The sequence below is a fragment of the Puntigrus tetrazona genome, chromosome 9 (assembly GCF_018831695.1).
Source record: "Puntigrus tetrazona isolate hp1 chromosome 9, ASM1883169v1, whole genome shotgun sequence".
Taxonomy (NCBI): Eukaryota; Metazoa; Chordata; class Actinopteri; order Cypriniformes; family Cyprinidae; genus Puntigrus; species Puntigrus tetrazona.
This window is the reverse complement of record NC_056707.1, coordinates 24,652,688-24,668,763: the sequence shown is the minus strand read 5'-3', so window position 1 is coordinate 24,668,763 and position 16,076 is coordinate 24,652,688. Positions and strand designations below refer to the sequence as shown.

General features: G+C 36.9%; 1 protein-coding gene across 1 annotated transcript in view; it reads left to right on the top strand.

The window, feature by feature from the left end:
* The first annotated feature begins 1,596 nt into the window (after nt 1-1,596).
* lrp2a (low density lipoprotein receptor-related protein 2a) overlaps nt 1,597-16,076 on the top strand; it is a 95,306-nt gene continuing 80,826 nt past the window's right edge. The window contains 5 exon segments of the mRNA XM_043248836.1: nt 1,597-1,732; nt 3,280-3,452; nt 12,914-13,027; nt 14,554-14,676; nt 14,968-15,084. Coding sequence (XP_043104771.1) covers nt 1,707-1,732; nt 3,280-3,452; nt 12,914-13,027; nt 14,554-14,676; nt 14,968-15,084 — 553 coding nt within the window. The 5' untranslated portion in view covers nt 1,597-1,706.

Below are 16,076 nucleotides of genomic sequence, written 5' to 3'. Positions count from 1 at the left end.
GCAGATTTATTATTAAAAAATTGCATTAGGGTTGCATTGAGTTAACAAATTATTTACTTAATTAACATTAAGTAATAACGTCTATAGCTATGTTTAAAATCTTTTTAGAGCTTTTGAAATCTTTAAGCTGGTTTAAGCTTGTTTTTTTCTCAGTGGGAGCTCTTTAATTCTATATTGATAACGTTTCGGACACCAAAGGCTGGGTTTATCACACATCCAACTAGTTATGGCCCCAACGGTTCACTTATTAGCTAAGCATGAGATCTTTGACTCGTCTGAGTGACTCCTTATAGAAACTCAATGACCATAAGTAACGCATTTAAAACCTCCCTCGGCATTATTTGACTCTTGAAAGACTTGAACTTGTGCTCAGAGAATCACACACAGCTGTGAGCCATTATCAATCATAAATGAAAATCATGAGCATCGCAGTTTGTCATTTAAAATTATTGACTCGGCGTAAAGAGGCAGGCCGGAGCCAAGCTGTCATGTTGTACCGCATAGAAGCAAAAATTAACAAGTCAGTTAATTACAGTAAATTAATTTGTTAAAAAGAGTGGTCGGCCATGTTTTTACGTTTATGATAAATAGTGACTGGTTGCTGCATTTCGGACCTGGTAGCTGTTTTCTAACTGGTTTAAGCTGGTCTTTAACTGGTCAAAGCTGGTTATTAGGTGGCTGATCACCAGTCTGACCACCTTAAACCGGTATGACAATGATGTACACTTTGCATGTCTCAAAACTGAGTTGTCTATCGACTGTGCATCAGATTAGGCTGCCATTAGAGTAGAAAATGACGGCTTCTGTTATTAAAAGTGGAAACTTCAATTGGCTGCTTTAAACGTGAAGTAAAACAGCTAAAAGCTACAGGCCGCGGGGCTTCACAGATGAAGAGTGGCAAGTTGGTTTCGACGTTAAAAAGTAATGAATATTTTTACAGTGATTTTTCCCACCATATTTAAAAAAAAATTTTCTCAAAGCTGGGAGAAAAAAACATAATTGTAGTACGTTTTATTAGATATTGCTTTTAGAGTTTGCATTTAATTTACATGTGTATATATGTATTTACATGTGTATATATGTATTTAAATGTGTGTATATATATATATATATATATATATATATATATATATATATATATATATATATATATATATACATATATATACACACACACACACACACACACACACACACATATACGTACATATATTATATATAGATATACATTTCTTGACAGTGTTTTAACCTTCTTTCTGTTGCAGACTCAAAGCAGCAGCAAGCGTCTCAGTAACCTTCCTAAGATTCACAACAACACCTCACCATTCCCGAGCAACTGTTATTTGTATCGCTCATCAGCAATTCGTTTTATTTCATTCTCGCCGTTTTTATTACAGCAACAACACCGGCGATTTGCACGCATCTCACATGCCGCGGCTGTTGCGCCATGCGCACATCGTGCATTAGGACAGGCAATGAGCTCAACAGGTTCCTGGGAGCCAGTTAAGGATTTGATCCTGTGGGTCGAGCCGAGGGGGGAGCGTCATGTGCACGCCCTTTTTCATCAGCCCAGGACAAGTGAGTAAGAGCCACTTCACTGCATCTCAGTCCCAAGAGCTCCATCTGGCCGGCTTCATGAGGGGCCGGACACACCAGCCGGGACCGTGCGTCACGATGCACCTCCAACTTCTCCTCATTATAACTTTATGCGCGCTTCATTGCGATTGTCAAGGTACGTTGCGGCTTTTATCCTCAAACCGTTGTGTATCGCGTTTGTCTGAGCCCCTTCGGTGCCTATAATGGACTTTTTGCCTAACAATAGCCAAGTGACTAACTCTGCATAACATCACTGTTATTCCGGCGCGTTTGACCTACATAACCGGGAGGGGGGGGAAAAAAAAGTGCAATTAGATTCTCGGGAGTTCGCCGAAAAATAAACAATCGCTCATTTATTCGCGCGAATAACGGCGCGCGCGTTATAACCCACGCGTGCTGGAATGAACGGGTTCTCGCTCGGAATAAAAACAGGAGCGCGAAAATGAAACGTGCATTTGGTTAAAAAACCAAAAAAAAAAAAAAACTAATAGCTATGCGGTTGGATATCGTACGCGCTGTCGCTGCGGCGCACAAAGCCTCCCTCGGACAGATTTGAGGTTCTCCGAGAACTTTTGCACGGGCTTTGGCGTTGCTAGGTAACAGAGACGAGCATGTGACTCGAAGACAATCTCCAGCAGACCCCAAGCTGCTGGTACAAAGCAGATCCGACGCGTTTCTACGCTCGGGGCCTGTTTCTGAAACACTTAACCAGTCTGCTGTGAAAGGGAGGCAGAGTTTGAGACGCGCGTTTTGCCGCGTCGCGGTCGGTCGGTCGGTTGACAGCAACAGGTTGTTCTGCGCGGTTGCATGGCTAGAGCTTCTAGAAACGTAATCTGCTTTCTTTTTTGCCCAACCCTTAGCACGTAAGCTTCTTATGTGAATCAAGCAACTAATTACGCCGCAGCTGCCGCTCAAGACAACGGCCAGGGCCCGAGAAACACCGCTAACATAAAAAATTAGCCGTGGTTGTCTTTAGTGAGATTAAATTATAGCAGGTTGTTTGTTTGTAGGGAGGGCCGGGGCGGTTGCAATCAAACAAAAGCGAATTAAACCCAGTTTGCTGGGCCGCGTGACCTTGAGGCGTCAAAAAAACGGCATCTTCTCGACGACTTTTTGGGATTTCGTGCTGCCATGTTTGCCATCAGGTTTAAGTTCGCGGCCGCAGCCTCGATTGATCTCCTCAGAAATGCGAGCCAGGAACGAGTTCCCGTAATCCAGCTTTATTCAGCATGTGTTTTCGGAGGAAATGACCGAAAGGGTCTCGACGGAGGGGGGACAGGTTACTTTCTCTAATCCGCCCGAGCTTCGCTTCCTGTTGGTTCCTCAAGCTCTCGGTTTCAGACCTGAGGGTCAAAGGTCTTCGAAGGCAGTCACTGGTTACCTCGTTCAGCGTGCATTTCGTTTATTAAAATGGAGCTTTTTTAACGAAAACCTGAGTTGGCACGGTCTAAACGGTTTTGTCACCTCGTTTCACGATTTATTAACTCGTGAAACCGCGAAATTAATATTTAATGCCAGCAGCGTGTAACTCATTGCCCGCGAAAGCGCTGATTACGCTGATTTATAACTTGTTTTTTTCCTTTTCGTTAGTCATGTATTAGCCTCCTCGGGATTGTAATAATTAAAAAGAGACTCGCTCAGTGTCGCATTCACCAGCAGCCTTTTTTTTTGTGTTACGTGCAGCCATGAGTGCAGACAATACCGTGAAGATCAGCGAACAATGATATCTCATTCAGTAGGCTCAATCAGATGTGGATCAGCGAGGGGCCTCATGATCTGTAACGGGATTTCCACGCACGAAATCAAGAGAGGAAGTCAGCTTGACGCTGGACAGAGGAGCTTGTCCGAACCTGGCTGTCAGCAAGTTTTAAAGTTCACAGTTTAAACGCTTTTGCATTTAAAAAATGTATCCATCGAAGACCACTGAAAGATAAATCGTAAGAATCTCGATCTGCGATCTTAAGAAAAGACGAGACATAAACTCAGAATTTCTGATCTTTTTAGGAAATTTTGGGCTTTTAACATTTTGCAGTTGTTTTTTCCTGCCATGGATTTAAAAAAAATTCAAACGATAACTTCAACTTTATTTCATTATTCATCTCACAATTTTGGGTTTATATCTCCTAATTCGGCTTTCATCTCACAGTTCAGATTTTTTTTTTTCCTCTCAGAAAAAATATGAAAAAAAGAGATAAAAGATAAAAATATGCATCCCGTGCATCATAATCGTATCATTCTTTGCCTCCGTAGAGAAATCAAATGTATTTGATACATTTTTTTTAATCGATACTGCCTTTAAACTCTTTCAAACTGTGCATATGTTTTAGATATTTTGCAATGGACTTTGCATATTCATATAGTTGTTGCAAAATATAAACAACATATTTACTATAATACATTTTAAGTTAGATCCAACTTTCCCAGCACACATATCACATATACTAGATATACTAACTTTATTTTGTCTCAACGTGTAACATACAATAATACACTTACATAAATCAATATATAGCTCCACTCAATAACTCATTGCCACAAAATGCAAGTTATATTTTAAGTTTTCTATAGTGCATCAATTTTATTAAAATCACTGAGCAAACTCATATGCGTAGAAAAAGCAGATATGTAGCAGAGGCAGACAGGAACTTAATAACTTAAATGTGTGGCTTGTATATTGAAGAATACTTTTGGAGCAAATGAATATGAAAATTACTTAAGCAAGGCCGCTTATAAAGTGACTGTTACCGTCTTAAAACAGTTTTAATTTTGCCACAGAATGAAGTCGAGCATCTCAAAAGTGAACACAAAAGACTCCAGGCTCTGAAGAGTCTTCTGGTCTGAAGTATCTTTTTAAAGTTTGCAACTATGAGCGAGAAACTATGAGCGCCCGCTGAGTCGCAAGACTTTCAGATAGTCATTGTTTATTGTTCTGGAAGGTCTCGCACGTCCGCTCGGCGCGTGTCCGCTGTTCGTTCCTCTGCGGAGGTTATTATACAAATGCGCGAACGAGCTAAACAAACAGTAATGACGTCTGCCAGTGGTGAGAAAATACCGAAAGTCCCATTTTTTCCGGTTCTGCACGTGCTCCTTAAACCTCGCGCATGCTTCTGGGCCTTTCCGGTAGAAGCCCTTGTGCAACGGGGCTGCTGTATTAGAAACGGGAACAGAAGTTAACACAGTTGGCACTAATGAAGACTTCTAATCCTCTCAGGGTAAACAGCACCCTCGCTGGACGTGTTAGTCACTGCCGAACGCGTTTGACCGTTGAGGAAGTGTGTGCTGGAAATCATTGTAGCTTAAAAGCAAAAATTAGCAACCTGTGCTCATTTACTCTCCTTCGTGTCATTCCAAAGCAGTAAAAATATTACTTTGGTGAACGCAAAAGATGTTTTTTAACAATGTCTTAGTGGTTTTATTGTTAGTCAACATGAAAGTCAGCGGGGATCAGGGTTGTTTTGGACCCCGCTGACCTTTAAATTGTATGTTTGCTTTTTGGTTTTGACAGCATGAAGGTGAGTAAATGATAATTAATTTTTCCCCCGTTTAATAGATAAAAAATTCTAGATAACACTTAATTGTATTTTAATGTTTTCTTTTTTTCTCTTGGCTTTTTAAATTTTAGTAAATTTGTTTTTATGTAATATATTTTTAAACATGTTTACATGTATATAGTTTTAGTTATTTCATGATTTCAACTAATACAGAAATGTTGCCTTGGCACTGAGCCTTTTTAATATTTACTCTTAATTTACTTACTTATTTCTATTTATTTATTTATTTACCATTTTATTTGAATTCATGAAAAAAATATATAAAAAAAAAAAAAAAAAAAAATATATATATATATATATATATATATATATATATATATATATATTTAGTTTTTATTAAATAATATTCTAAATTAACAGCATTTTTACAGTATTTACTAATATATTATTTCTATTTATTTATTTTGTATTTTATTTGAATTCATGAATATATATACACATTTAGTTTTTATTAAATAATATTCTAATATTCTAAATGAACAGCATTTTTACAGCATTTATTAATCTAGGTTTATGTTAAGTACCAGTGCATTTTACGAATTGGCAATGTATATAATTTTTATAGATGCAAATTAGAGAAACAAATGATACAAAAATATTGGTTTATTTTTGATTATTCCAAAAAGCACCAATAATTTGCGCGATACTTCGGTCACGCACATTGCAAACCCGTTCTAACGTTTCTAACGGCAGTCGACTTGGCCGATGTGAATGGTTTAATAGGCTTCCCGACTCTATGTTTGCCTCCTTTCCACTCGTCGCCAGCAGGTCTTTTCTCCACGACTCGGTTTAGGCCGTGCGAGCCAAAGTCAGTTGTAAAGCAATTGACTGCATTCTGCGCCGTCCATTTCCATATGAAACGGGCTGCGGCGCTCGGCGCGGCGGTATGGCCGGTCCAGCTCTGCCAGCCATTCCTGTGCATGCATTCACTCGGGCCGAGCCCCAAAACAAGGCGGCATTGATGAAAGAAGAAGCACCTCTCCCATGGCCCCCGCGGGACTGGACAGAGATGTTTTGGGGGGCTTGCTAGTGGCTGGCAAGTGCCTTTAGTTTTTTTTAAAGGGAAAGAGGGATGGCAGAATGGAGGAGGATGGGCCTCTTTTCGGCTTTCTTTCTCGCAGGAAGCTCTACTGTATTCCCCCATTCTGTTATCCGTCTCCATCGGGCCTTTTGGCGTGCTGACACTTTCAGTTATGGGGCTGCAGCCCCGCCAGCCGGGCCATTGTGCCATTGTGGTCTCACAGTGGGGTCTAAGCCTTTGGGAGGCTTCATTCTAATGAAAATTCCTCCACCGCACTCTCTTTGTGGCCCGACGTTGGCGCGTCCTTGTTTTTCCCCTCAGATAGTTTCGGGGATTCTTGCCTGCTGAGGGTTTAAGTTGGCTAATTAGAAAAGACATGCCCAGAGAGGAGACAGGGACTGAGGGGCGCAAAAAAGGAAACAGCGGACGGAACAAAACGGGCTAAGCAAAGACATTAATGAAGGAAGGAAAAACAAGCGCAGACCCCACCAACGGGAGGACGGCATTTGCATAATACAAGCCGCTGGCCTGACAATGGCCCGCCTGGACAATCGCATAACTGTTGTCATTCGCGCGATCTTAGTTAAGACGTCCAAATAGAAGCCTTTTAAAGACACCCCAGGAAATGACGGGGTTTTGCTGAGTGCTGGAACAGGATAGGCCCGCCGCTGTTCACTTTACCTGTCGCTTTTCCCAGCTGCTGATACCGTCAGGAAACACTGGCTTTATTTTCCAGACTCTCCGCAGATAGGTTTCGGCTCTTGGCAACGACTGATAGGCTGTATAGATGACTCGTACTGTTAAACTGAGAGAAGACTTTTTTTCGTTTGCAATCAAAATCTGTGTTATTTTATTGTAAATAGTAATTTTGAGTAATCTGTTATTTAAATATTTTTTTTTTGTTGTTCAAATGTCAAAATGGGGTATTTTTTTATTTTATTTTCTTTTTTTCTGATATTTTTATTTCAGTTTTAGTTCTTCAACTTAAACTTGATAAAAATTTAGAATAAAATTAAATCAAATGTATAACGCGTCAAAAATTAATACATTTTTAAAAAAAGATTGAAATCAAATTATAAAATTGAGTAACAAAATTAGTTTTTTTGTTTTTATATAGTATTTTAGTTCCGTACCACATTATTTTTTTAAGTAGCATTTTTATGCCTGTATAGTGTATTTTATAAATATAAATTTTAGTTGTTTAAACAAAATATAGAATATAGGTAAATATGAAATAAAAATGCATAAAAAATAATAAGAAATATTTTACATTTGTTTTATATTTATTTCTGTTGTGTTTAATTCATTTAAATAAATAAATCTATATAGATTTTATGCATTTTTATTACAGATTTAGTTTTAGTTACTGTAGCGCTTTAACTTAAATGAACAGAAATAGAACGACAATTAGAAACAAAAATGAATAAAAAAATAGAAAATGAATCAAAATGAATGAATGAAAAACAAATAAATCAATAAAAATGAATTAAAACGTTTTTTAGATTTATTTTATTTCAGTCAACATTTAATGCAAGTAACCAAAAAACGTCTTTTTTGTATTTTTAGTTTGAGTCAGCGAGAACGACCCTGGCGAAAATCAGGTATAAAATATAGCTTTCTCATCGCTCGTATCCTGGCAGCGCGTGTGGAAACGCTCTATAGCTGCTGTTTAAATTTCTATTACCTGCGAGCGGGTGTCAGTAAGAGCGTCTCACCTCCCAGATCCTGTATATGCCAATTGTCTACCTGTGCGTTACAGACGCTGCTGAAACCTCCGGGATCATGTCCTGCCAACAAAGGCTTCCTTTGAGCGAGTAGCAGCAATTTTATCATTAGTAAACTGAGCAGGAAAAAGGCTCGTTTCCCAATTGGCTGCCGAAGGAGTTAAAAAGGAAGCCCATTTGGCTGGCATGCTTTAAAAGCGTTTGCTGTGGTGTTTGGTCTAGACCTCTCGCTATGAGGAGGCCCTTGCTGAGCTTTTAGCGCCGCGGCTCAAGCACCAACCCCCCGTGGCCTCCTGGCAGAGGACGAAATCCATTATTAAAGAACACATCACGGGGAACGAGGCCGATAAACTTCTGACTCATACATAATAAATGCTCTGCTAATACAGTGTTTGTTTTGCAATGGCTCAGAACCAGCGCGCTGTCCACTGTGATATGTTTAAATTAATATCGAAGAGCCATTTACGACGTGATATTTTACAAGCTACCTGTGTACAGAAATCTGCTACCGGGTTACACAATGAAAAAAGGTCATTGCAACTTTTTAACTCACAGTTTAGCAAGGCGTAGAGTCATAATTGCAAGAGAGATGTCATCAGAATTGCAAAAAAACAAGTCAGAATCGCCAGAGATATATTTGCAGTTGTGAGAAATAAAAGTAGGGTTGTGAGTTTGTATCAGGAGACAGGCTTTTTAAGACAATTTATAGTTTATAACAAGCAAAAAATCTACTTTTACCCCCTCAGAATGGCACTTTTTAATTATTGCTCATTTATATCTCACAATTATAGGAAAAAGAAGTCAGAATTATGAGACATAAACTTAAAATGGGGAGGAAAAAGCAGGCTTCCGTACCGAAGAAGGCACATTAAAGGAATAATTCTCTCCCCAAAATTGTAAAAGTATTCTTTGCAAACCTGAAAAACAGAAGAAGGAATCTTTTTCGGAACTATATGGTAATAAAATGCTGTTGTATGGTATTTCTGGGTGAACTGTTCCTTTAAATCTTGCTAAAAATGCTTCCAATCTGCCATGTCCCACAACAAGAGGGAGTTGTTCCTCCATCCATTTAGAGATTACTTTATTGCACCGTAAGACACATTTTTTGTCAGTTGGATGTCTAAACATATTAGCTCAGATTTTTAGCAAGGTTCCTGCTCAGCTAAATGTCAATGATGACCTCATAGTTTAGCGTGGTTCTCAGCTTCCTATTAGCGCTGTGACTAGTCGCGCTACATTATTATTTACTGAAACGTTACACAGTAAACTGACGTTACTGATGTTAGTCATTACAAAATATATTAATAAAAAAGAAAAAAAACAATTGTTAATTTGATTATCAATTAAAATTAAAGATACACATTTCCATCAAAATATATATATATAATTAACCGCATATATTTTTTAAATATTAGATATCATTTAATTATGCTCAGTTATGTGTGTTCTCTAACTTGTGAAAAATATAAATTAATTAATTAATTAAATAAAAATTAAAGAGGATGTTTCTTTATATATATATATATATATATATATATATATATATATATATATATAATGTGTGTGTGTGTGTGTGTGTGTGTGTTTTCTTTTCAAAAATATAAGTAGCGTTTGCATGCATAAAACCAATGGTAGGATGTCATGAATGCTTGCTAAAATGTTTTGGGTGGTTGTTAGGGTGTTGCTATGCACTTGATGGGAAGTTCTGGGTGGTTGTTAGGGTGTTGCTAGGCACTTGATGGAAAGTTTTGGGTGGTTGTTAGGGTGTTGCTATTCAACAGACAGAATGTTTTAGGTGTTTGACACTGTTTTGGTATGCAAATGATAGGGTGTTCCGGATGGTTTCTAAGTTGTTGCTATGTAACAGAGTTCAAAGTGACCACAAATTTAGCATCTGTGATATTCTGGTCTCAGTTAGATTTTTCTGTTGTAGTTTACCAGGTGAGGGATGATTGTTCAAATTCCTAACCTCAAATCCGGCTATACCTGCTTTCAGAGAGCACGCAAAATTAGACACAACGGATTTGTTTTACAAAATAATCAGGCATGATGTTATCCATGAACATTTTATTGGGTTAAATTAGCCAAACGAATAATTTGAAACTTCAAATTAAAGTTCCGGTACTTTTTGAGTTTGATTGCTCCAACTTCTTTTGGGAAGATCACATACATTTGACCATGGACTGTCTGTGTGTGTGTGTGTGTGTGTGTGTGTGTGTGTGTGTGTGTTTAGGTAAGTAGTGATAAGACATACTCGCTCACCCCCTCTCCAACCCTCCTGCCCTTCACCACGTCATTCCACCTTGCATCTCCCTTTGCTTTTGGAATTTGGGTGTAAGGGCTACGGTACCACCCGGTACCGATATTTATCCTAATTACATTTCTGACAAGGAACAGCACGCTCCATTCATCAGTGTCAGCGCGAGACAATCAGAATCCCCTGACGGAGGGCTTCTCCTCTGAGCTATGCTGATGGTGTGGATATGTCCCGGAGCCCGTCGGGGAAGGTAGAGGGGTGGTACGTTATCTCTCAGATGTCACTCACAGGAGGAGATCAAAAGGAAGGAGAGTTAGGGCTGTAGAAGTGCCTGCTCACAGACTGGCACGCTCGGCTCCGCTGGCTGTCAATCGGGTCGAACACACGCTTCATCGGGGAAACAATCACGTGCACACTTGAAGATGTGTGAGGGCACCGCTTTTCAGATTTGACGTGGGCGATGCTTTGATTCGATTGATTTGACTGCACACATCGGTTTTAGTACTTTCACTACAAATAATAACACGTCCTTAAAACTAAATGCATTCAGTTGAGATGCTAAATGGTTTAACATATAAGAGTTTGTTTAGAGAGAGCACATGCTGAATTAAGACAGCTCTTTGGGCTAATTATTTCACTAAATTTTGTATGATTTAAAAAAATGTGAAAATGGAGTAACAAAAATGCCGTTAAGTCTTAATATCCTGTGCAATTTTGTTGCTATTCGCTTTAAAAAATGTGATAGTTGGAACTAAAACAAAGAATATTCATGTTTTTGGAGGTCTTTTCATTCCAAAATGTCACAATTAATCACTGATCTATTAATGATTATTTTTTATTATCATTTTTTATTTATTACTTAAAATGCGTTACATTATATGCTATTTATTCATAATTATTTGTGCAACGTACTAAATATTTTTTGAGTGAAAATGGTTTCTACACTTTTTTTAAATGTGGTGTTTTCTTATTATTATATACATTTTCTGGAAAACAAAACGAAATAAGCATCACATGGGGTTTTTTGCAGCATTTTGAGATTTTTGGCACAGAAGCATTATTTGCATTATTTTTACCTACTTTTGGTGACTTCTTTTAAAAAGTCTCAATATATACAGAATGTAATTTCACTTAAAAAAAAAAATATATATATATATATATATATATATATATATATATCCGAACAGTCTGTAAATAACATCTCCGATGTACTTAGCTTTCAGTGTTTTAATTATTGAACATGCATTTTTAAATATGTTATGCAAAAACATGTTTTCCAACAAAATTATGCTAAATAAATCACATGAGATATAGTTTAGATAAAGTACTATATTAAGAGTTTGTTTTCTTCCTGAGATATAAACTTGACACTCTTTTTTGCTCACTGTTATAAAGAAAACCTATACACTTTAAGACATTCTTCACGAGCATACGTCTAAAATAATTCTCACGGATCTGCAGCATCGATCATTTATATTGCACGATTGCCTCTAGAATGGTTGGTCGTGTAAAGAAGGGCATTGTCCATGTAGGGGAGATCTTTGAACCTTATCTTGTGTAGTAACTCCTGCAATGTTTACATTATTTCTTATTACATTTAATTATCTGGACGTCTCAGACCCATCATGGTCAGGTTTTATGATCTGTGGGAGTAGATCTTTGGTTGCTATCTTGTAGTCGGCATTGAGTAAGCCCATAGGCCTGCGTGATGAATGTGGGTTTTTTAAGAGCTAATGGATGCAGACGTTTGAGGCATCTGTCATTTATCTCTTGCACAGTGAAACGATGCCGTTCTCTGACCGTACCTGCTGTCGTTCCTTCAAAAATCGTGTATAATTCTGATTATATATGCTTTTTCTTGCACAATAACTATTGAAAACATTTATTTATTCGTTTATTTAGAGCAAATCATCAGAATAAAATTTTTGCTGCTTTTGTAGGTACACCTTCATGTCTTATTTAGGGGCCTAACATTTCTGTGACTCAAAAAATAGAAACCGAATCGTGGAATCTAGTCATAAAAATTTTACTGTATAATGTGGAATTTAATTGGGCATTTTATTGGACATTTTAGCAAATCAAAAATAGCTAGTTTGAATCCTGCATGGTCTCTTTGGCATAAAATTTAATAGGGACTCGATATCCAGCGACTGCTAAATTGTCCCTTGCTATAATTTTAATCAAAAATGTATGTAACACCACTGTTCTTGAAACTTCATCTGCATCTAAAATCAGTCATGCAGTTAATAATATAAGGTAGCTAAAATGTTTAAAACATATGTGCACACTTCTTTACCCTCTTCAACATTTTAACCAACGATTTATAATATAGCTAATTAAGCTGCAAACTGGATTATAATGCATAATAATTCCATTGCAGCTCTTCACGGAGTAAAACGGTTAATGAATTTGTTTGTAGATTTGCGTTGGATGTTATATCTGGAATGAAAATATACCGACATTTTTTATTTATTTTATGTTATGTCATAAAACTAGCAAGCTAAGTTTTGATGGTGTGGGAAAAAAACGTAATCCAGAAAAATTTTACTGGAATTTTACAAACTTGGGAAAAAAATAAAACATATTTCGTAGGGCCTACTTATTTACTCCAAACGGGTGCACATTAGCATCTTAAAACTACGTGTTAGCACCTAAAGAGTGCATCCGGTGTTAGCGTTTTTTGGACAAGGTACAGCTGCTTTGACGACTTTCGAACAGATAAGATTTGAAAGGATGATTTGAATATCCTGTGTTTTCTGCGTAGGTTCAGGTTGTGAGGTGGGGTCTTTCCGCTGTGGCACAGGCCATTGTGTCCCAGCAAGCCAGAGGTGCGATGGGACAAACGACTGTTCGGATAACTCAGACGAAATCGGCTGCCGTAAGTAACTCTTCCTCCCTGAGAGCAACAAGTGTGAAATACAGCCGCTCAGCTTGTTACCTGTAACCCAGGAGAGCGTTAGCGGTTTCCCAAAGTCTTACGTTTATGCACCTTTTTGCGTTTTAAAAACTATTTTCGCACATTCATAGCAGCTCATGCATTCAAGAAACGAAAGTCGGTTTCTGTGTAAATCTGGCTAGCTTTCTACGGACAGCAAATCTAGTTTGGCAAATAGTTGCCAAAATAGTTTGGCAAAGACCAAAAAAGTTTTGAGGCGTGAAAACCAACATATCTAGTCAGGTGACTGTCACGGATCCACGTTAGAAGTAAAAAACAAACATTTAATTAGTTATTTAATTAGTGAAAAGGTACCAGTGCAGTGAAAGATATATATAAAAAATATATATATATATTTTTTTTTTGTACAAATGTGAAAAAGAATTTCAAACAAAATTCTTAAATCAAATACATTAAACAAACACAACAAAAGATATTGAGTGATGATTGGTGTCTAAAAATATTTCTAAAAATATATCTAAATTAAGTCAATTAATAATTAAATATCAAAAAAATAGTCTTGTTTTATTTTACATGGCTGACTGAATTTTTTTCCTTGTTTTTAAGCAAAACGCTACTTAATTTAGACCCAATATGGTCGTGAAGTAAATCTAAGAATGTTTAAATATTTTACTGTAAACAAGACCACTCCGTTTTTACCAAACATCATGTTTTCTAATTGTGCATTCCAGTTAATTTAGTTATTTGGGTTATTTTGATTGAGTACCCCTATTATGGATTTTTGAGATATTCACCAATGCTTTTATATCAGACATGAAGCGTAATGAAATTAAAATGAGAGCAATCGACCAATCACAGCAGATTAGGAGGGGTTTGGAAATATTAATCATTAAAATAGTTTGGGAGCCTTTCAGGAAATAATTTAAAAATAGATGCATGTTATAACAAAATAAAAGTGTTTTTCAAAAATATGAAATATACCAAAATATGAATTTTTCAAAAATGTGAAATATACCAAAATATTATTTTTGTCATAACCTGACATAACTTTAAAAACAACCAACGTAATAAAAACACGATAACAATAAAAAAAAATGAAAAAAGTCTGTTTTTGCAAATAAACATTTATTTATACTTCAGAAAAATGCCATTTTTTATTTCACTGGTAACACTTTACAGTAAGCTCTCGTTTGCTAACATTAGTTAATATATTAATTAGCATCAGTGAACAACGAACACTACATATATTACCGTTTTTTATTAATCTTTGTTAATGTTAGTTAATAAAACTACGGTCGTTCTTTGTTTGCTCGTGTTAGCTCACGTTGCGTTAACGACCTAATTAACTTGTGATTGCATCGCCGAAATTAAAATGAACTAAAAGTGAATCAATGCCGTAGTAGCACTGTTCATTCTTAGTTCATGCTGACTAGTGTAGTTAGTTAACTAATGCACCTTATTGTAAAGCGATGTCAGCTCAGATCCGTTCTTGGTTAACTCTCCTCCAGCCCAGCCCACCTGCGAGAGCGCTCAGTTCCAGTGCTTGAGTGACGGCGAGTGCATTCCTCAGCACTGGGTCTGCGATGATGAAGAGGATTGCGAGGATGGCTCCGATGAAAGGCAGCACTGCCGTGAGTACTCCTTATCTCCATCCTGTCCGTCTCTCCCTCGCTTTCTGCTTCCATTTCAATTACGACTGTCCGTCAGAGCTGAGAGCTCCATTGACTCCCAGTAATGTACGGGGATGTAATTTCCATCGTGTCGGAGAAACGCGATATCTCAGATGTCCTGGCAACAGCCTGAAAAAAAACAAAAGGCGAAGCGTGCATGGGTTTGTAGGGAGAGCATGCCGCTTTAGTGAAGACGGGGACCACCCAGCACCCTCGTATTATAATGGCGTGTCTTTGATCTTTTGCCGGCAGCTGGCAGGACGTGCTCCAGTTCACAGTTCACCTGCACGAACGGGGCCTGCGTCCCGGGAGGATACAGGTGCGACCGTGTGCCTGACTGCCTGGACGGAGCAGACGAGAGAAACTGTCGTAAGTATGCTGTGTGTAATGGCTTTAGAGCTGGACAGTACAGCTTATATATATAAGTAGCAAATTATAGTGTATCTTACGATCACCAAAGGTGCATTTACTGTATTTGATCAAAAAAAAGCAAAAATTTTAACAATGTTTAAATAAGTATTTTCTAATATGTTCCAAAATGCCATTTATTCCTGAATTTTCAGCATCATTACTCCAGCCTTCAGTGTCACGTGATCCTTTAATATGCAGAGTTTTGCTGCTTATTATTTTTGCTAAAACTATATCGTTTTCTTCAGGATAGAAAGTTCAAACGTGCTAAAGCTAAAAGCTAAAGTTTCAAACTAAATAAAGGTAGCTGAAATAATTTTTTTCAATTTTATTCAGTGCTTGGCGACGATTAATCACGATTAATTGCATCCAAAATAAACATTTTTGTTGGCATGATATATGTGTGTGTGTTGTGTATATTTATTTTGTATGCACACGCACAGAGTATATATTTAGAAAATATTTACATGTATATACATGCATATATTTATATTCATATGATTTATATGCACACACTCCAAGTATATATTTAGAAAATATTTACATGTATTTACATGCATATCATTTATTTTATGTCTAAATATATTTGATAAATAAACATATATATTATATATTATATGAATATATTTCTCTTAAATATATACATGCGTATGAATTTATATATACACAATAAATATCACAGTACTCAAATATATATCATGTAACACACAAACGTATTTTGTATGCGATTAATAGTAATTAATCATTGCCCAGCACAATTATTATTGTATATTTTATTCCAGCTAGTTTCCAAAGAAACATTTCTCATTTTCATTCAATTTTTATTGAAGTTTCATTTAAAAAAATCATTACAATTGATTAAAAACTATACAGACAGCAAACAATAACTAATAAAATCACAAATAAACTTCAAAATATCTATACCATAACTACATAACCATCTTTAATATTAT